General features: G+C 49.2%; 1 protein-coding gene across 1 annotated transcript in view; it reads left to right on the top strand.

Annotated features, from left to right (window-relative positions):
- The window catches only part of LOC109248275 (protein Shroom2), an 82,894-nt gene that overhangs the window by 12,942 nt on the left and 48,525 nt on the right, over positions 1 to 21,427 (top strand). Inside the window, 3 exon segments of the mRNA XM_053891935.1 lie at positions 6,476 to 6,607; positions 11,409 to 13,869; positions 15,417 to 15,514. Of these exon segments, the coding sequence (XP_053747910.1) occupies positions 6,476 to 6,607; positions 11,409 to 13,869; positions 15,417 to 15,514 (2,691 nt within the window).

Below are 21,427 nucleotides of genomic sequence, written 5' to 3'. Positions count from 1 at the left end.
TAATAATTCCTTTTTTAAGAGAGAGAGTGCACACAAGCAGGGGAGGGGGGCAGAGAGAGAGGGGGACACAGAATCTAAAGCAGGCTCCAGGCTCTGAGCTGTCATCATGGAGCCCGATGCAGGGCTCGAACTCACGAACCATGAGATCATGACCTGGGCCGAAGCCAGACGCTTAACCGACTGAGCCACGCAGGCGCCCCTGGATTCATTCTTAATTTTAAATGATATGCTAGCATTTTTCATATTTGTGGTGTAAACCCTGTCCTTCCAAAAATCCCCCAAAGACTACCTCGCTTATAAAATTATTTCTAAAAATTGAAGTAAATTTTTATTAATCTTGGTATGTAATTTGTGGGAAAGGCTTCGGGGGAACAACCCTCATTAGGATGAATAATTTCATCTGTAGGAGCAGAAAATGTTCATAGCCAGTACTCTGGCTTTTCTGTATTTATATGAAAGGAATAGTAAGCACTGATTAGAGGTGCCATTTGGGAAGAGTGACAGTGGCATGAGAGAATACTCCCAAAACCAGGCGGGCCGCAGAGTGAAATGGAGACACGGAGTCTGCAGGCTTCTCCAAATTGTCTAGAGACAGAGAGGAGGTCATGCAGAGGGCTGTCTTTAGATCATGGCTTCTTTTCCTTGGGCGTCTTTTTGGCCTTTTAATTTTTAAATATTCCATATTTTCTACAATAAGCATGTGTTTTAAGGATTCCAAACATCAACAGCCATTTGAACAAACAGGCTTCCTTTCCTACATACACTGGGCTGACCCTGGCCCAGTGTGAGCACGGACGAAGCCCCACTGCCTATCCAGTGATTCTGGGATTGCGCAGCCCCAGGCTCAACGTGGGGCGTTGCTGGTCCGTCTGTCACATCCCTGCCCACAGCACCTGCTCAGAAGCAGGACCTTCGGCGTCTCTGGGTTGGGCTGCACAGGCCTTTGTGGCTCTAGCGCCCCCATTCGCCCCTCATGGCTGTTTGCGAGGCCAGAAATCACCCTCTGTGTTTCTCCCTCCCAGAATGGGCTTCCTTACCGGTCTCTCCAGTTGGCTTACATCTGACTGCGGCCAAGGAGGGAGCATTCTTTCGGTAGCGTCCCTATTCATTCCTGTTGGATATTTGTCTTGGGGCTGTCTCGACCATAGCAGACATCCCACAGGAAGGAGTGATTCGGGACTGGTTTGCTGTATGCCATTTTGCATTTACTCCCTTCTTTTTTTTTTATTTTATTTATTATTTTTTTTTCCAGAGGGAATGCTTTTTTTTTTTTTTTTTAATCTTTGTAATATAATTTACTGTCAAATTGTGTAACATACGGTGTGTAAAGCGTGCTCTTGGTTTTTGGGGTAGATTCCCATGGTTCATCGCTTACATACAACACCCAGTGCTCATCCCAACAAGCACCCTCCTCAATGCCCATCACCCATTTTCCCCTCTCCCCTCCTCCATCAACCCTCAGTTTGTTCTCTGTATTTAAGAGTCTCTTATGGTTTGCCTCCCTCCCTCTCTGTAACTATTTTTTTCCTTCTCTTCCCCCATGCTCTTCTGTTAAGTTTCTCAAGATCCACATATGAGCAAAAACATACGGTATCTGTCATTTTCTGACTCATTTATTTCACTCAGCATAATACCCTCCAGTTCCTTCCACGTTGCTGCAAATGGCTGGGTTCCATTCTTTCTTATTGCCAAGTAGTACTCCATTGTATATGTAAACCACATCTTCTTTATCCATTCATCAGTTGATGGACATTTAGGCTCTTTCCATAATTTGGCTGTTGTTGAAAGCGCTGCTATAAACATTGTGGTACGTGTGCCCCCATGAATCAACACTCCTGTATCCTTTGGATAAATTCCTAGTAGTGCTATTGATGGGTCATAGAGTAGTTCTATTTTTAATTTTTTGAGGAGCCTCCACACTGTTTTCCAGAGTGGCTGCACCAGTTTGCATTCCCACCAACGGTGCAAGAGGGTTCCCGTTTCTCCACATCCTCTCCAGCATCTATATAGTCTCCTGTTGTGCATTTTAGCCACCCTGACCAGTGTGAGGTGGTATATCAGTGTGGCTTTGATTTGTATTTCCCTGATGGTGAGTGACGTTGAGCATCTTTTCATGTGTCAGTTGGCCATCTGGAGGTCTTCTTTGGAGAAGTGTCTGTTCATGTCTTCCACCCATTTCTTCAGTGGATTATTTGTTTTTCAGGTTCTGAGTTTGATAAGTTCTGTATAGATTTTGGGTACTAGCCCTTTATCCGATATGTCCTTTGCAGATATCTTCTCTCATTCCGTCGGTTGCCTTTTTGTTTTGTTGATTGTTTCCTTCACTGTGCAGAAGCTTTTTATCTTGATGAGGTCCCAATAGTTCATTTTTGCTTTTAATTCCTTGTCTTTGGTGATGTGTTGAGCAAGAAATTGCTGGGGCTGAGGTCAAAGAGGTAGTTGCCTGCTTCCTCCTCTAGGGTTTTGATGGCTTCCTGTCTCATGTTTAGGTCTTTCATCCATGTTGAGTTTACTTTGTGTATGGTGTAAGAAATGGTCTAGTTTCATTCTTCTGCATGTTGCTGTCCACTTCTCCCAGCACCATTTGCTAAAGAGACTGTCTTTTTTCCATTGGATACTCTTTCCTGCTTTGTCAAAGATTAATTGGCCATACATTTGTGGGTCCAATTCTGGGTTCTCTATTCTATTCCATTGGTCTATGTGTCTGTTTTTGTGCCAATACCATACCGTCTTGATGATTACAGCTTTGTAATAGAGGCTAAAGTCTGGGATTATGATGCTTCCTGCTTTGGTTTTCTTTTTCAATATTACTTTGGCTATTCGGGGCTTTTGTGGTTCCATACAAATTTTAGGATTGTTTGTTCTAGCTTTGAGAAGAATGTCGGTACAATTTTGTTGAGATTTCATTGTATTTTATTATTACTTTAAAAAAATTTAATGTTTATTTTTGAGACAGAGAGACAGAGCATGAGCAGGGGAGGGGCAGAGAGAGGGAGACACAGAATCTGAAACAGGCTCCAGGCTCTGAGCTGTCAGCACGGATTCCGATGCGGGGCTTGAACTCACAAACGGTGAGATCAAGACTTGAACTGAAGTCAGACGCTTAACCGACTGAGCCACCCAGGCACCTCTGTATTTTATTATTTTTTAAAAAAAATTTTTAAGTTTATTTATTTATTTTGTGTGTGAGAGAGACAGAGGGAGCAGGGGAGGGGCAGAGAGAGAGAGAGAGAGAGAGAGAGAGAATCCCAAGCAGGCTCTGCACCATCAGCATAGAGCCCGATGTGGGGCTTGAACTCACGAGCCGTGAGATATCATGACCTGAGTGGAAGACAAGAGTCTCATGCTTAACCAACTGAGCCACCCCGGCACCCCGCATTTACTCACTTCTAATGCTCATGGCTCTGCGGGTGGCCAGGGTGGATACCACTAAGAACCAAGTATGGCACAGTGGTTTCACCCAGGCCCTCAAACTGGGGACTTGTGCTCTCCTGTCCTGGCACATCCTGTGGCCTGTGCACTCCTCAGGGTCCCCACATTTCTGGCGGCTGAATGGCTTAAAGCCACCTGAGTGTGTATCTTGTGCGAGAAGAAAGCCCACGATCTTGTGAAAATGAAGACCTTAAATCTGTTCTTGTTTCTGTTCATCTGGGTCTGTCTGAAACGCAGCCAGAGGGACAGTGGCTGTGTGAGACCACTAGGTGGCGCCAGAGAGCTCTTTCCCCACAGCCTGCCAGACCAGCATCCTCACAGCATTGTGATTGAATGAACACTTCTGGGTCCAGAACGTCGTCCTCTCTCTTATTGGCATGAATCCAGCCGTTTTAGGTAGTCAGAGGGGCTGAGAAACAGAAGGTAGCTGGAACCTTCCCAAATACATTCATTATGCACTAGGAAATTCAAAGGACCTGATGAAAAGCCCATTATGTTTTAGGAAAACGTCACTATCCCCAATAGCCAGAATATCCTTATGTGTAGCTTATAGGTACAACCTTTTCACTGGGTGATTTTTTTTTAAAAAAGCTCTTAATTTCTACTGTGGTTGTCAACTATGTCTTCTTGAAGTAGACATGCATCTATATGTGTTATCTTTTTATTTTATTTTTTAATGTTTAGCTGTTTTTGAGAGAGCAAGAGACAGAACATGAGCAGGGGAGGGGCAGAGAGAGAGAGAGAGAGAGAGAGAGAGAGAGAGAGAGGGAGGGAGACACAGAATCTGAAACGGGCTCCAGGCTCTGAGCTGTCAGCACAGAGCCCAACGCGGGGCTCGAACTCACAGACTGTGAGATCATGACCTGAGCCGAAGTCGGCCACTTAACCGACTGAGCCACGCAGGCACCCCTGTATTGTCTTTTTAAAAAGGAGGGAGTGCGTGCACTCTTGGAGCCCTGCTGCCCCCCACTCCCAAGTCAGCCAGCACATATCCCAGTCTTGCCATGTGCTGGGTTGGAACATGTTGCCACAGATTATAAGGCATTTTCTTTTTCAGGCTTCCTTTTTTTATTTGTTTCCTTTGCCTCCACTCTCAGTCTAGTTTATTTCCTTCATTAATTAAGTATAAAGGAAGATGAAACACATCCTTGATGCGATAGCACAGAAAATGCCACCTGAACACGAGACTCACGTAGCCAGAACCTTCCTCACGAGGATTTGGAGACACTCGACGAGGTACACTTTGGGATTGCAATCCCCTTACTTCTGTGGTGTGATGAAGTTGTCTGTTTTTTTGCTCTTGTTCATGGGGAAACTCCTGAAGTCAACACATTCCACATTTTGCCACCCATCTACTTTTCCTCCTTAATTATGAGTTGTCAGAACGTTTTTATTTTAACGTTTATGTATTTGTTTTTGAGGGAGGCGCAGAGAGAGAGAGGGAGAGAGAGAGAATCCCAAGCAGGCTCCACACTGTCAGCGTGGCTGGAACACAGGAACCGTGAGGTCACGACCTGCGCCGCAATCAAGAGTCAGACACTTAAGTGACTCGGCCACTCAGGCGCCCCGTGAGTTGTCAGAAGGTTTAAGTTATACATACTTTTCAGATTTCTTTAATCCTCTTTACTACTGTTTTGAGAGAGTGTGTGTGTGTTAGAACACACGAGCAGGGCAAGGGCAGAGGAGGAGAGAGAGTCCCAAGCAGGCTCCACACCCAGCCCAGAGCCCATCGTGGGGCTCAATCTCATGACGCTGGGATCATGACCTGAGCCGAAGTCAAGAATCAGACGCTGAACTGACTGAGCCACCCAAGCACCCCGGGTTTCTTTAATATGCTTTTAACATTAATATCCTTTAATGTCTTTGCCTGCCTGGAAGAATGTCTGCTCTCTGTCAAGCATCTAGAGAGGCTCAGTTTGAGCCTCTTGAGCTGCAGACTGGCCACAGTGAGCAAGTTCTGTCCCAAATTGGAGACGTGGAGACATGGAGACTGGGAGAAGCAGGTGCGTGGCTCTCCTCACACACCACCGTTTTCTTGGATGCTCTGTGAACATTTACATGGCAGCTGTAGGGATTTGCGACTGAACCTCCCTTATCATTCCCAGGCGGTGTAGCCAAAAAAAGAATAAGCCACCGATGGGAGGGTGCGGACAGGGGCGCAGGAGCCCAGGAAGACGCTGCATACTGTGTTCACAAGTCCTGGCTGAACGGACTAGAGTCGTCGTTCTAGGGCATCATGAATTCACACGATGGGGACCCTTAGCTGACTTCACAGGCACTTGAGAGGCTCAGAGGAATGAATGCGCCTCTGCTAGTCTCAGTTAATGTCAAGATGTCTGCGTTTACTTAGTGAAGTGAGTAAATAGAAGTCATCCAGGGACGCCTGGGGGTCAGTCGGTTAAGCATCTGACTCTTGCTTTTGGCTCAGGTCGTGATTTCATGGTGCAGGAGTTGGAGCCCTGCAATGGGCTTTGTGCTCACAGTGCAGAACCTGCTCAGGATTCTCTCTCTCTCTCTCTCTCTCTCTCTCTCTCTCTCTGCCCCTCCCCTGCTCTCTGTCTCTCTCTCAAAATAAATAAATAAACTTTAAAAAAAAGGAAGTGGTCTAAACTGTGTATGACCCGGCTGAGCTGGGGACCCCCTGCACTTCTCTCTAGTGCATCTCTCCTCCTCAAGGAGGCTGACGGCTGTGTGCCTAGCTATGCTGAAACAGGAAAGACAGAAGAGTCCTTCCGGGGTCCTACTGATGGCTGAGGCGAGGACAAGATTTATTTACCTGTTTAGAGCAAAAATTGAAGAATAAGGCTTAGTTCACATTTTGGAGCTCATGACTCTCACTCTGCCTTAGGATGGGTTCTGCATTAATAAAAGTTAACAATTTTTCATATCCAGATACCGTGGAAAGCCCCGGAAGCAATGCTATCAGTCACGCGGGAGTAGCTGTAACATATTTCCGTGTCTCACTCCCGTCTTGGCACAGGGTTGTCCTTTATTTGCAATTCCTGAGTTGTCTGCGTTTTTTTTGTTTTTTTGTTCTTTTCAGGAAGAATGAACTGAGCTGGAGGCCTCACTCCTGGCATGCCACCAAGTTCTCTGATAGCCACCCCGACACATCAGCATCTCCGTTCCCCTCTGCCAGCTCCTGTCCTTCCTGGCACGGCCGTCACCACCCCAGGTAGGCACTGTTTCCCACTGGGATGGACGGTGTTCGACATTCCACCAACGTCCATGACCTCCCAGCCCTGCCACAACAGCACCTTTCTTGACTTCAGCGTGATTTTCTTTTCTTTTCTTTCCTTTTCTTTTCTTTTCTTTTTTTTTTTTTTTAACATTTATCTGTCTTTGAGACAGAGAGACAAAGAGTGAGCAGAGTTGGGGCAGAGAGAGAGAGGGAGACACAGAATCTGAAGGAGGCTCCAGACTCTGAGCAGTCAGCATAGAGCCCGATTTGGGGCTTGAATTCATGAACGGCGAGATCATGACCTGAGTCAAAGTCCTATGCTTAACCAACTGAGCCACCCAGGCACCCCTCTTTTTTTTTTTAATTTATTTATTTTGAGAGAGAGAGAGAGACACCGTGCCAGTGGTGGAGGAGCAGAGAGAGAGGAAGAGAGAGAGAATCCCAAGCAGGTTCTGCACTGTCAGCGCAGAGCCCCATGCAGGTCTCTAACTCACAAACGGTACAATCATGACCTGAGCCGAAATCAACAGTCAGAGGCTTTTTTTCTGATGAGGAAAAGCTGCTGACACACCATTACCAGTAGAAATGTCTAAATTCTTCACTGGGTAGGTAGGTGTCCAAGCCTTGAAAACAAAAACTAGGGGCACCTGGGTGGCCCAGTTGGTTAAGCATCTGACTTCGGCTCAGGTCATGATCTCGTGGTTTGCAAACCCCATGTCAGGCTCTATGCTGACAGCTCAGAGCCTGGAACCTGCTTTGGATTCTGTGTCTCCCTCTCTCTCTTCCCCCGCCCCTGCCCACACTTTGTGTCTCTGTCTCTCTCTCTCTCTCTCTCTCTCTCTCTCTCTCTCTCTCTATGTCTCTCTCTCTCTCTCAAAAAAAAAAAAAAAAAAAAATTAACATTAAAAAAAAAGAAAACAAAAACTAAAACACCAAGGGCAAGGATGAACAAGTGTGCTTTCTCATTTATGTTGTTTAATAAATCAGGAGCTTGGGGACTTACCTTTTTGGGCTGAATCCCTTTGGGCCAGCCAGGTCGGTAGTCCTGAGCTGAGTGGGAGGGCTGTCCGTCCACCCATGTGCCTACAGCAACCACCCTTCTTGTGAGACTTTTATGTGCACATTAGAAGGCAGAAGCGGGGTGCCTGGGTGGCTCAGTTGGTTGAGCCTCTGACTTGGGCTCAGGTCATAACCTCACGGTCCGTGAGTTCGAGCCCCACGTCAGGCTCTGTGCTGACAGCTCGGAGCCTGGAGCCTGTTTGAGATTCTGTCCCCCCGTCTCTCGCTGCCCTTCCCCCCTCACACTCTGTCTTTCTCTGTCTCTCAAAAATAAATAAACATTAAAAAATCTTAAGAAAAAGAAGACAGGCTCTGCCTAAGGGTTTGGCAAGTGTATTCCAGCGAGGCTCCCAGGCCGTTCTCTTAAGCATCAGCACCCTCTCCCCAGCCCCCAGGGCTCTCCTTATAGAGGAAATCAGGGCTTCACAGCCCACATGCCAGGGTGCCATCCAGCCTCGGGGGCCCAGGGGTGCTTTCCCACTGAGCAGGAGACCCAGATGCTGGGAGTTGTAGGTCAGTGGATGGAGGGGGAGTTCTGGGCTACCTGGAGTCCACATTTCAGGGCCAGAAGGGCTAATGTGTCAGGCAGGTGTGTGGCCACACCACAGGGGTGCTGGCTGGAGGAGGCCTCTCCTGGCCACCTTGGGTGAGTGGCCAGCGTCCTCACAAGTCTCATATTAAAAGGATGATGGCTCTGTCTCCCTCTCTCAAAATAAATAAATAAACTTAAAAAAATTTTTAGAGATGGGGGAGGCGCCTGGCTGCCTCAGTGGGTTAAGTGTCCGACTTCGGCTCAGGTCACGATCTCATGCTTCAAGCCCAGCTTCGGGCTTCTCGCTGACAGTGCAGAGCCTGCTTGGGATTGTCTCTTGTCTCCCTCTCACCCTCTCTCACCCCCCCCCCAAATAAATAAGTAAACTTAATATTTTTTAAGCAGGGTGGCTTTGGGTGTGTGCGAGCCCATGTATGAGCGTGTATATATATGTATATGTACAGGTGTACCTGTAAGTGTGGCGTGTGCACATGTATGCAAGTGCATGCTTGCGCGTGTGTGCTTGAATGTATGTGTTTGTGTATGTGAGTGTGCGTGCGTATCTGTTATGGAAGAGCATTTGTGCCTGTGTGTGTAGAGCTAACGTAACCATCTCAAAATCAGTTTTTGATCGTTAGTAAACACCGGTCTGCTACAAACCTCTGAAGTACTTCTGTGAAGGCAATACATCTCAGTGCATTGATCTGTTGAAAGTGACAAGAGATGATGGTATTTGGAGTCCAGGGTATTTTTGAAAAACCACAGATTCTCAACTGAGTAGTAAAAGTTAAGTGAAAAGTGGGCCTTTTATTTTCATTATCAAAGTGACGTAAAGTAATACGATTTCCATTAAGCCCATTTGGTGGTTTGTTGATGACAGAATCACGTTTGCTGCCCACATGCGTGTGGGAACGGTGCTGGGCACTATTTATAGCTGCCCAGACCTCAAATGTTACAGAGAAATCACCTCCAGGGCACTGAGGGGAGGGTGCAGGAGAACCGCCTCCTGTTCTGTCTGAGAGGGGCACTGCTCTGTCCTTTTAGGAAAGGGTATACAAGCCAACGGTCCCCTGCCTTCAGGACAATGTCACTGTCCCCGGTAGCTGCCGTATCCTCAGAACTTGTAGATGGAGCCCTTGTTGTGTGTTTTCGTTGGTTCTCTTGTTCATTTGTTTGTTTTATAAATGGTCAGTGATGTGCTTTTCCAAATGTTTGCTAATTTTGAGAGAGAGAGAGAGAGCGAGTGAGCATACAAGAACAGGGGAGGGGCAGAGAGAGAGGGAGAGACAGAATCCCAGGGAGGCTCTGTGCTGTCAGCCCAGAGCCCGACTTGTGGCTCCAACTCACAAACCCTGAGACCGTGACCTGAGCCAACATCAAGAGTCGGACGCTTAACCCACTGAGCCACCCAGGCGCCCCTTGTGTTTTGTTTTTGTTTTTTTTTGGAGAGTGGGTTGCAATTTTATTTTTATTTATTTATTTTTTTTCAATATATGAAGTTTATTGTCAAATTGGTTTCCATACAACACCCAGTGCTCATCCCAACCCTTGTGTTTGTTTTAAGAGTGATTTCGCCAGTTCAGTCTCCTGTGTCCTTGCCCTAATCACACATTTTTCCCATTCATCCTGGTTCTCCCCAAACCTAAAGTCGCCAGGGTTGTGGTAGTTTTTCTTGTTTTTTGTTTCTTACCTTGAAGCCTGAATGTTCCAGCTTTGTTGAACTTTAATGAAAACAGTTTTTCTCTTTTTAAATGTTTATTTTTGAGAGAGAGAGAGAGAGAGAGAGAGAGTAGGGGAATAGGTAGAGAGCTAGGGAGACAGAGAATCGCAAGCAGGCTCCACGCTGCCAGCTCAGAGCCCCACACGGGGCTTGAAACCAGAAACTGTAAGATCATAATCTGAGCCAAAATCAAGAGTGGGATGCTCAACTGACTGAGTCACCCAGGCTCCCCACGGAAGCATTTTTAACATGCTTGGATAAGTAGTTTTACCATCGAGAGCCATTAGCCTCCTATATACACTGTCACTACCTCATAGAATAACTGATTCCTTAACAAACATATCTCCCAGCTTGTAGCAACAAACCTGATTTTGTATTTCCCTGTCTTAGGCCCCATCCTGCTTCAGAACCAGTATTTTTGGCATTCAGGTACAGCTCCAGTGAACTCTGTCAAGTTAATGAGTCCCCTGAGCATGGCAGTGTTTGTTTTGCTAAGAAAGCCTGTGGCTTGGGTCCTTTATCAAATATTCCATTAACTGAGAGTTAAGAGGAGCTCTTGGTACTTTAATATTTGGGTGTGGAAAAGTAACGCTATCTCTGGATTTCCCCTTTTAATTTGAAAATTATCGTTATTTGGGGCACTGGGGCGGCTCACTCGGTTAAGCATCCAACTTGTCCTGGTCTCACTGTTCGTGAGTTCGAGCCCCACATCGGGCTCTGCGCTGACAGCTCAGAGCCTGTTTGGGATTCTCCCTCTCTCCCTCTCTCTCTGCCCCTCCCCTGCTCTGTCTCTCTCTCTCTCTCTCTCAAAATAAATAAATAAACGTAAAAAAATTTTAAAAAGAAAAGAGAAAATTACTGTCATTTGATTGCTTCTTTGGTTTTAGTAATCCATAAGAAGAATCCTTTTATACGCTAAACCCCGGGGTCCACAGTCTTGTTCTTTGAGGGGGCAGGTAGGAAATATTTTAGGCTTCATGGGTCTCTGTCGGTTGCAGGTACCCAGCTCTGCCGTTGTAGCTCAGAAGTATTCACAAACAGTGTGTAAACAAATGGCCATAATTGTGTTCCAATCACAGCTTATCTGTGAGTGCTGCGATGTGAATTTCCTGTCATTTTCACGGGTCACAGAATAATCTTTTTTAAAAAATGTCTTTAATGTTAATTTATTTTTGAGAGAGAGAGAGAGACAGAATGCAAGCAGAGGAGGGACAGAGAGAGAGGGAGACATAGAATCCGAAGCAGGCTCCATCCAGGCTCTGAGCTGTCAGCACAGAGCCCGACGCGCAGCTCAGACTCACGAGCCATGAGATCATGACCCGAGCCGAAGTTGAACGCTTAACCCACTGAGCCACCCGGGCGCCCCAGCATCTGGACGTTTCTGTGTGGGGCCATCTGTGTTCTTGGTCCTGCTCTCCTCATTTGTCCCCTTTACTATTGCTCGCTTCAAAAGCAAACTCTTCTCTCTGGTTCTTTCCTCCTAGTTCTTCCTCCCATGACCTGTCTGGCACGTGGGAGCACACGAATCTGCAGCGTACCTCTGACCACTTTAGTTCCCTGGGGAGCGTCGACAGCCTGGACCACCCTTCCCAGCCCTACCCCTCCGGACGCCTCTCCGCCGCCAGGTCCAATGGCAGCATCGACCACCTGGGCGGCCCGAGCAAGCGGGACTCAGCTTACGGCTCATTCTCCACCAGCTCCAGCACGCCCGACCACACCTTGCCCAAGGCTGATGCGTCCTCTGCAGAGAACATCCTCTACAACGTGGGCCTGGGGGAGGCCTCCAGGCCGGGCGGCCGGCAGGGCCAGGCTGCCAGTGACCCCCAGGGCCTGGAGGACAGGCTCGGGTACTTGCCACCCCGGGCCCCCCGTGACGGCAGCAGAAGCCCCAGGCCAGAGGACAGTCCTGAGACCAAGCTGGCCACCCCTGGGAAATCAAATTTGGGACCGGTTTGGTATGTCCCCGATAAGAGAAAAGCACCTTCCTCCCCTCCTCCACCACCTCCCCCTCTCCGCAGTGACAGCTTCGCTGCCACCAAGAGCCACGAGAAGGCCCAGGGCCCTCCACTCTCAGACACCGCCAGTGTGCAGCACTTTCCAGGCCCGCCCCGGGCCCAGCCCCGCAGTGACTGGAGACCAGAGCCCGCCAGTCAGCAGTGGAGGCCGGCACGGCCCGGCAATGGGAAGAGAGTCGGGAGCTCGGGCCCTGCGCCCCACGTCCCCCTGGACGGTGGGGTGCCGACCCCTGACCACAAGCCGGGCGGCCTCCCGGGGGCCCCTGGCCGGCTTCAGGCCTCTCTGTCCAGCACGGACGTGCGTTTCCCGCAGGCCTCCTTTGGCTGCCAGCACCCGCGCCAGTACAGTGACGAGAGTCCCTTCTGTCACGACGGCCCCAGGGCCGCCTCATCGCTGAGGGAGCAGCACTGTGTGGCCGTCCCTGGTGGCTGCCAGGAGCCTTCTGCCCACCGAGTCCAGGACGACGGCCCCACTCGGCTCAGGTGGCCCGGTGCCACTGAGCAGAAGGGCGACAGCGGTGGGCAGAGCCGCTACTACTGTGTGACCAGCAGACAGTGCCCGCAGGCAAGCGCCCAGGCGGGACAGCCCCACGAGGAATATTGGCAGTCTGACAGGGCCGCAGAAGCCCACGAACTCCCCACTGAGCACCCGATGGGCCACGGGCCCTGGGGTCACATCCGCCAGCACGAGGAGGAGGCCCCGCACACCCGTGAGAGCGACCAGGCAGCCAAGGGCCACCCCATGGGAAGCGAGGAGCCACAGACAGCCGCCCACTGGGCAGGAGCCGCGGGGAAGGAAGCCGCCGACGGCTTCCTGTGGGCCGCGGGAGAAAGCGGCAAGATCTCCCCTCAGAAGACACCTATGCTGCACTCGCTGGCCCGGGAGGGGGCGCGCCCGCCCGACGACGGCCCGGGAGCTGGTGCCGAAAGGCCGCCCCCGTTCGATGGCCAGGTGGGCAGAGCCACCCGGAGAAGCGACCGCTTCGCCACCACCCTGAGGAACGAGGTCCAGATGCGCCGAGCCAACCTGCAGAAGAGCAGAAGCACGGTGGCGCTGGCTGGGGCCGACGAGGCGGCTCGGGAGGCCGGCGGCTGGCAGGTGGAGCCGGAAGGCGTCCCCGGCGCCTCCCCAGAAGGTTCCTTCCGGGGCACCTATAAAGACCACCTGAAGGAGGCCCAAGCCCGGGTCCTGAGGGCCACGTCCTTTAAGCGCCGCGACTTGGAGCCCAGCCCGGCCGATCGTCCCGCGGGGTCAGCAGAGCCGCGGACTGAGGAGCACAGCACACATCTGGATGCCGCCCCCCACTTCTGGGAGGGGGGCCTGCCCAAGCCGTCCCCGTCTGGAGGGGGCCTGCCGCACGTTCCCCGCATTGGGGGCCGGAAACGGTTCACGGTGCAACAGAAGCTGAAATCGTACTCCGAACCCGAGAAAATGAACGAGGTGGGGCTCGCAGGGCCCGATCGCCCCCACCGGCACCCGGGTGCGTCCGAGGACACCGTGGGCACATTCGCCGACAGGTGCAAGTTTTTTGAGGAAAGCAGCAGACCCATTCACCAGAGACCTGGGCAGAGGCAAGCGCTCTGTGGATTCCCGAAGGAGAAGCTGGAGAGGCCGCGGACAGCGGGCCACGGGTACGAGGGTGCAGAGCCTTCGTTCCAGAACAGGGCCCACACGACCTCCTTTGGAGAGAACCCCAGCAGTCACGGAAAAACGGCGAACATGGGAAAACCAGAACCGCCTCAGAGACTTGGAACCTTTGCTGAGTATCAAGCCTCTTGGAGGGAACAGAGAAACACTCTAGAAGCCAGGAGTTCTGGGCGGTATCACTCAGCGGATGACATCTTGGACGCAGGTCTGGATCAACACGAGAGGCCACAGTACGTTCATGGAAGGTCCCGTTCCTCACCATCCACAGACCCCTACAAACAGGTAGGTTTGTGCCCCAACCAAGGAAGAGCTGGCCCGGGCTGCTGTCTTAAGGCACATGTAGGATGCCCTGAAAATACGATGGCCCAATGTCAGTGTCGCTTGTGTCCCGCCGTTTGGGCATCGTTTGTGTGCACTGGCTCTTCTCGTGTCAACTTGTGTGAAAGGTACCTGGGGACTAAACAGGTACATCCATGACAATTTAACTCCGTATCCGTGTGCCTGTCCTGAGTCCCCGGCCTCCCCATCGTCACTTGCTTCAGCTGTCTTTCCTCATAATTAGCTTGCCCCAACCTTAACACCACGGAAGAATTTGGGGGGAAGCCTAGAAAATGGTCAGTTCTCTGAAATGAAAAGGGGTGAAGACAGTGTATGATACACGATAGCCACTCTTCAAATGCTGAGGCCTTTAAAATTTTTAATATTTGTTCCTTGTAGTATTTTTTTTCAAATATGTTTGGATTCCTCCAGAACAAATGTAATTAAACATGCAATGCATTAAACTGTTGCACTTTTTATAAGGTGAGAATTCTTTTTATTTTTTTTATTAAAAAGAATTTTTTAAAGTTTATTTTGAGAGAGAGAGCGAGTGAATGAGCAGGGGAGGGGCGGGGGGAGAATCCCAAGCAGACTCCATGCTGTCAGCACAGAGCCCAGTGCGGGTCGCAGACTCACAAACTGTGAGATCGTGACCCCAGCTGAAACCAAGAGTCAGACGCTTTAACTGAGCCACCCAGGCGCTTCTATAAGGTAAGAGTCCTAATGCTGAAAGTTGACTTCAAGCTTTCTAGGAAATTTAAAGAAAACATTCCAGTGTCATCTCGCCTCTTTCTCTCTCTCTCTCTCTCTCTCTCTCTCTCTCTCTCTCTCTCAAAATATAAATAAACATTAAAAAAATTTTTTTTTTTAAAAAGAACCAATAGTAGGTTCAATACACAATATTCAGGGGGTGCCTAGCCTTAGTCGGTTGAGCGCCTTTTTTTTTTTTTTTTAATGTTTATTCATTTTTGAGAGACACAGTGCAAGCGGGGGAGGGGAGAGAGAGACAGACAGACAGAATCTGAAGCCGGGTCCAAGCTGTCAGCACAGTCTGACACGGGGCTCGAACTCAAGGACGGTGAGACCATGACCTGAGGCAATGTCAGACGCTTAACCGACTGAACCACCCAGGTGCCCCAAGCGTCTGTCTCTTGATTTCGGCTCAGGTCACCATCTCACGGTCCATGGGTTCAAGCCCTGTGTCAGGCTGTGTGCTGTCCGTGCAGAGCCTGCTTCGGATCCTGTCTCCCTCTCTCTCAGCCCCTCCCCAGCTCGCTCTCTCGCTCTCTCTCTCTCTCTCTCTCAAAAATAAATAAATACTAAAAAACAACAGTTTGGAGAGCGGAGCTTGTGAGCCCTGTGGCTGAGTGTCATTACAAGGCGGCAGGCTGCGTCCTCGCCTCCGCGGCACAGGCTCGCGGGGCAAACCCACAATGAGGGGGTTCATAATAATAGATGTCTTGAGGAAGGCAGCTTGATGATTCGGTGTCTCACTGTGCTGCTCTTGGCAGGAAGCTGCCATCGAACCACAACAGCAAGTGGGGGACGCTGGTGAGCACAGGCAACTTTCTGCCACCGTCCGGGCCGAGGAGGGACGCCCTAATCCGAGGTGGGTGAATTCTGGATTTGGGGTTGCTAAGAAGACATCTTGGAGGTGGCCTTCTCGATGGTGGGTGAATGCTTGGTTCACGTGATTGGGCCTCTGGTGGTTTTTTTGCCAAACCCAGCATGGCTGCTAACTGGATGCAGTTTCCAGCACCTCAGCGTCCCCGCTGCAGACGTGGTGCCGTTTGAGCAGAGCCTGTAGCCCTGCGCCGCCTCCAGCAGAAGCGTCTCAAGGGCGAAGATGTCTTCTGATGCCATCGTGGCTTTTTTTTTTTTTTTTTTTTTTTTTTGGTTCTTAAAATGGCTGCTGTGTTTTCTGTACAGTACGGTTCTTTATGTTCACAGAATGAGAAATCCAGTGTAACGTGCTTGAATGAAATGCTTTATCCAGAATGCTCGTTGAAAGGATGCTTTAATGATCTAGTACACAGCTGGGCTGCCAGGGCGTGGTCTCCAAATTGGAGTTGCCTGCGAAGATTGTCAGAAAGGAATGGAGCCAGCCTTTCTAAATCGGGCTTATTTCGAGCTCGAAAATAGAAATCAAGTCCGTTGGCTCCTCAAGAGGATCTGAAGGACTGGTGGATGGTAGCAGTGTTATTAACACGTTGTGTGCCGTAGTTCTCAAATGTGGGCAGTGTAGCTGTTTGACTGTAGTGAGGATAGAATTTAGACTGATTAAGTAAATGAATCAATAGTGTCATCTCGCCCTTGATATGCACGAGGAGGGAGGGAGATGGAAGCGTAGAACACTGTAGGACCTGTGGTATCAGCTTATTTTGAGAGGGCTGATAGGGGCACCTGGGTGGGTCAGTCGGTTGAGGGTCCACCTTTAGCTCAGGTCAGGATCTCACGGTTCGTGAGTTCAACCCCCACATCAGGCTTGCTGCTGTCAGCTCAGAGCTCGCTTCAGATCCTCTGTCCCTCTCTCTCTGCCCCTCCCCCATGCACACTCTCTCAAAAATAAAACATTTAAAAAAAAAAGAGGGTTGATAGAACAGTGGAAATAAAACTACACAATTGGGTCACTGAATACAGATCTTTCTAATGCTTTGAGAATCTCTGGTGATTGGTGTGATATTCAAATTTAAACACTTAACCTCAAAATTCAGGGTTCTGTTGCAGAAATAACCAATTTAAATGTTTGCTTTTGAGAGCCTTCTATACTGGGGTTTTATTTCACTTGGCTTTAAACTCGAGTGCTGTTAGCCTTACAGCAGAGTATACAATCTTTATGTGGCTCTGAGGGGACACGAGTGGTATTTTGTGTAGGAAGTCTGTGTAATTATCTGCATGGCTAAAACCAAGAATCCCTGGGTAAGAAGGAATGGCCACCGAATGATACACCTACGGAATCGAGCAGTTTCTGAGAAACACAATCACAGCTTTATTACTATACATTCTGGGTAAGTCGCGTACCCAGCACCAGCTGTACTCTTTCTTCCAAGCCCACTTCTAGGCTGTGTTGCAGTTGTGAGAGCGCTCGGTGCACCCTGCATGTGCGAGCTCTGGTTTCACCCCTGTGCTCCTGCCATGTATGTATTTCACTGATCCTGCAGAGGGTTTGTGTGGTGGTTAGAGTTAGTGCCCCTGCGGTGAACAGAGTCCTAATGAATAGCTCTAATGTACAGTGTGTGTGTGTGTGTGTGTGTGTGTGTGTGTGTGTGTGGTAAATGGCACTATCAATAGTGAAAGGGTCAAGAGGAACAGGGGGAGGGACCATATGCTTCATTTATCATGGCTGTGTCTTCTAGCGGACTGTGTAACCACCCTGAAGAAATTAGTTCCAGAAGCTTTCTGCTTTTGAGCTACAGACCCAGCAATTTTCAGAATTGTGTGCACTTTCAAAGAGTGGCAGGACTCAATGAAATTCTAGAATAGGAGCATTGAAAAGCCATTCCCAGTTTTTTTCAGAGAATGTTTGTTTTTCGAAATATCAGTAAGACATAATGTACTTAAAACATTAAATCTGGGAATAAAAGAAATGAAAACTCAGGTTAAGGACTGTCTTTTGCTCACCAAAAATAAAATCCTATAATACAAAGATTTTAAGATACCTAATGTTTTGCATAAATTTTTTAAATGTTTTATTTATTTTTGAGAGACAGAGAAACAGCACGAGTGGGGAAGGGGCAGAGGGAGAGAGGGAGATACAGAATCCGAAGCAGGGTCCAGGCTCTGAGCTGTCAGCACAGAGCCCAACGTGGGGCTCGGGTTCACAAACTGTGACATCATGACCTGAACCGAAGTCAGACACTCAACCAACTGAGCCACCAGGTGCCCTGCATGAATTTAAAACAATATAAGTGTGTCTATAAAAAATATGAATTACTGGGGTGCCTGGCTGGCTCAGTCAGTACAGCATGGGACTTTTGATCTCGGGGTTGTGAGTTTGAGCCCCACACTGGGCGTAGAGATTGCTTAGAAATAAAATCTTAAAAAAAAAAATTACTGATCTGATAATGGGGCAGGATAATGAATGGTTTTCATTGTATTCTGTTGAAACAACAGTAGGGCATCAAGATAAGAGTTACTTGTTTACGTAAACCACATAGAGAACATTTTTGTGAGGGTCAAGGTTCTGTTCTATATAAAGATAAATAGGACAAAGGTTCTGCTCCCCAAGGACCTCACAGTGTAGGAGGGAAGGACAGACACCCATACTTAACCACTGAAGAGGTGACACGTAAAGTATAATTTTGGTGAAAAGTTACGTGGTGCTTCAGAATGTTGGAGGAAAGAGGATGGGGGTGACTTCTGGATGAGTCCTGGGGAAGACGGGTGGTTTGAGCTGAAATCAGCCCACTCCCATGAGAGCAAATCCAATCGCGTGCACTTAGTACCAGCTTTCCCTGTGGTGGGCAGCGTCCCCTGCCCACACCCGACCCTCAGTCTCCTGGCTTCTGTTCTCTGAGGTTTTGTACCAGCTCTCCAAGCCCCATCATTCTGGCCAGCACAAGTCTGCTTCCTGCAAAGCTGCTCCCCCACTGACTTGGGGTCCCTCGTAAGTCGGATGCAGTAGCTTATTCCGGCCATCGTAACAAAATACCAGAGACTGGGTAGCATCCACAAAAAAAAAAAAAATTTGTCTTCTCACTCTTCTGGAGGCCAGAAGTCCAAGTTCGAGATGTCACCCTCATTTCCCCCAAGGCTTTTTTCATGACTTGCAGACAGCCACCTCCTCCCCGCATCCTCACGTGGTCTTCCCTCCATGTGTCTGTGTCGTGATCTCTTGTAAGGTACCAGGCTGGATCAGGGTCCCCTCTGATGACTTCATTTTACCTTACTTACCTCTTCAATAACCCTCCATCCAAATAGTCACATTCTGAGGTCCTGGGGGTGAGGACGCAAGCGTATAAATTTTAGGGGGATACAGTGAGTCCGTAACACTGGGAGGAATGTCGTTTCTGCCTTATACCTTAAACCAGTGCTGTCTGCTACATCGGCCCTCTCAGGAAGTGTCACCCCATCACTGAGTGGCTGAGGCCACACCTGATAGGGGAGCATTTAAAATTTTTTAAATATTTACTTGCTTATTTCTTTCTTTCTTTATTTTGAAGTGGGGGAGAGCAAGACCAGGGGAGGGGCAGAGACAGAAAAAGAGAGAGAGAATCCCAAGCAGGCTCCGAGCCATCAGTGCTGAGCCCGATGCGGAGCTCAAACTCACGATCCATGAGATCATGACCAGGGCTGAAATCAAAAGTCCGGTGTTCAACGGACTGAGCCACTCGGGCGCCCCGTTGCGGGAGGATTTAAAATAAAAGGAAGAGGGAGCCGGCCATCCTTGAGTGTGGCTGGTGAAGAGAGAGGAATTTGGCAGAACCTCTCTGGAGGGCTTTTTGGTGGCCCGTAACCACTGCAGGCACCTTCTGGTGCACTGATCCCACTTTGAAGAGTTGCCCAAGTGAACAGCAGCACAGAGGCATTCCCCGCTGAGGTGCGGACTGATGCTCACTTGGTGGGTGTGTTTGCACCCCACCCTTCCCAGTTCTCATGGAGTCACCCCCTTGCTGCCTGCTGGTCTCCTTGCCTGGATGGCTGGTAGTGCCTTTGAACGGGGTGGAGGTCAAATTCCTGTTTTTGCCCCTCGGTACCCCCTCCTTGCCGGGGCTCGGATCTGAGCCACGGCTCCCCTGGTCACCTTGCTGCCCAAGCCAAGGCCCACCTTCCTCGGGCAACACACTGCTCTCTGGGATCACGTTCCCGCCTTCGTGCAAGCTTTCGTCATCTCCAGCCTGGACCACAGCAGCTGCCTCCTCACTGGTTTTGGAAGATAGATTACAACTGTCCCAAGGCCCAAACCATTCAATGGCTTCTAGTTGCACTTGGAATAAAATGCAAACTCCTGACTGTGACCTGGAAGGCCCTGTGTGCCCGTCCTTTTGTGGGGGGGGGGGGGCACCCTTCATCACCGCTCTCCCATCCAGGCTCAGGACTCATTGCCACCTTCCTATCCCTTGAACAAGCCAAGCTCGTTTCTCCCGCAGGGGCCTTGATGCTCACTATGAGACTGTTCCCGGAAGCCACAAGCCTGCCTCAGGACATCTGCTTAGCAAATGGCAGCTGGGTGTTCATGCTCAGCTTGGGGAGGGGACCTGTGGAGCACAGTGACTGACAGGTGGCTGGACCAGTTGTCAGGTGGATGAGTGGAGACATGGGTGGGTGGTGGGTAGATAAATGCATAGGTAGGTGGATAAATAGGATGGATTGGCAGATGAATGGATAGGTACCAGCCTATCCTTGGTTCAGTCCTTGATTATGGTGGGTAAGGATTCCATGTTGGTACATTCTGTATGCTAAATGTCATTTAAGATTTTAGTTTATACAATAGTAAGTGAAATGGACTTGTCTTTCTGTCCTGGCATAACATTGAGAATCAAGACATAAATGTCTCAAAATAAATTTGGTAGTGTGGACTTGTTTTCCAGTATCGTGTTTTTTAAATGTTTATTTATTTTTGAGACAGAGAGAGTACAAGCAGGGGAGGGGGAGAGAGGGAGACACAGAAACCGAAGCAGGCTCCAGGCTCTGAGCTGTCAGCACAGAACCCAGGGCGGGGTTTGAACCCACGGACCTTGAGATCATGACCTGAGCCGAAGTCAGATGCTTAACTGACTGAGCCACCCAGCGCCCCTCCGATATCATATTTTAAAGCTTGTAAGAAAGCTAAGCTATGCTATAGGCGATTATTGTTCTCCGATTTGAGTGTTCAATGAGTACTGTGTTCTGGGAGGCTCTGGAGACCAAAGGTGATGAAAGGGGATCTAGGGGTGGAACACCATGGCTGTGGGTGCTGGCAGGTTCTGTTTACATAGCTGCCTTCCAGCCATTTCCACCCCCGCCTTTAGGAGCGAGTGCCAATGGGCTGGCACTGACCTGCAGACCTGTATCTTGTTGGGGCAGATGAGGAAGGAGGAGGAGGAGAAGGTATTCTGAATCCCAACAACTGTAAAATTGAATCTGTATGCAGTTGAGCTCTTTAGGGAAAATGTGCTTGAATATAAAATTCATAAACAAGCTAAACCCACCTGAGGGCACCTTCCTGTACACTTTCCCTGAGAGGTGACTTGGCTTACAGAGGTTGGTCAGTGCAAAGACTGATTTTTCATGTATTTTTCTTTTTAAGTTTACTTATTTTGAGAGAGAGAAAAGAGCACACGTGAGCGAGCAGGGGAGGGGCAGAGAGAGGGAGAGACATAATTCCAGGCAGGCTGTGTGCAGTCAGTACAGAGCCCAACATGGGGCTGGAACTCAGAACCATGAGCTCATGACCTGAGCTGAGATCAAGAGTCAGCTTAACTTACTGAGCCATACAGGCGCCCCTGATTTTTCATTTACTAAACAAGCTTCTTACAAATAGATTTTAAAGTAAGAGAGATTAGCCAGCCAAAGTCTATTCCTCATTTGTTGCTTTAGGGAA

The sequence above is a fragment of the Panthera pardus genome, unplaced genomic scaffold (genome assembly GCF_024362965.1).
Source record: "Panthera pardus isolate Hobbes unplaced genomic scaffold, ASM2436296v1 HiC_scaffold_27, whole genome shotgun sequence".
Taxonomy (NCBI): Eukaryota; Metazoa; Chordata; class Mammalia; order Carnivora; family Felidae; genus Panthera; species Panthera pardus.
Note: the sequence above shows the minus strand (reverse complement) of the source record. Positions and strands in the feature narration are given on the sequence as shown.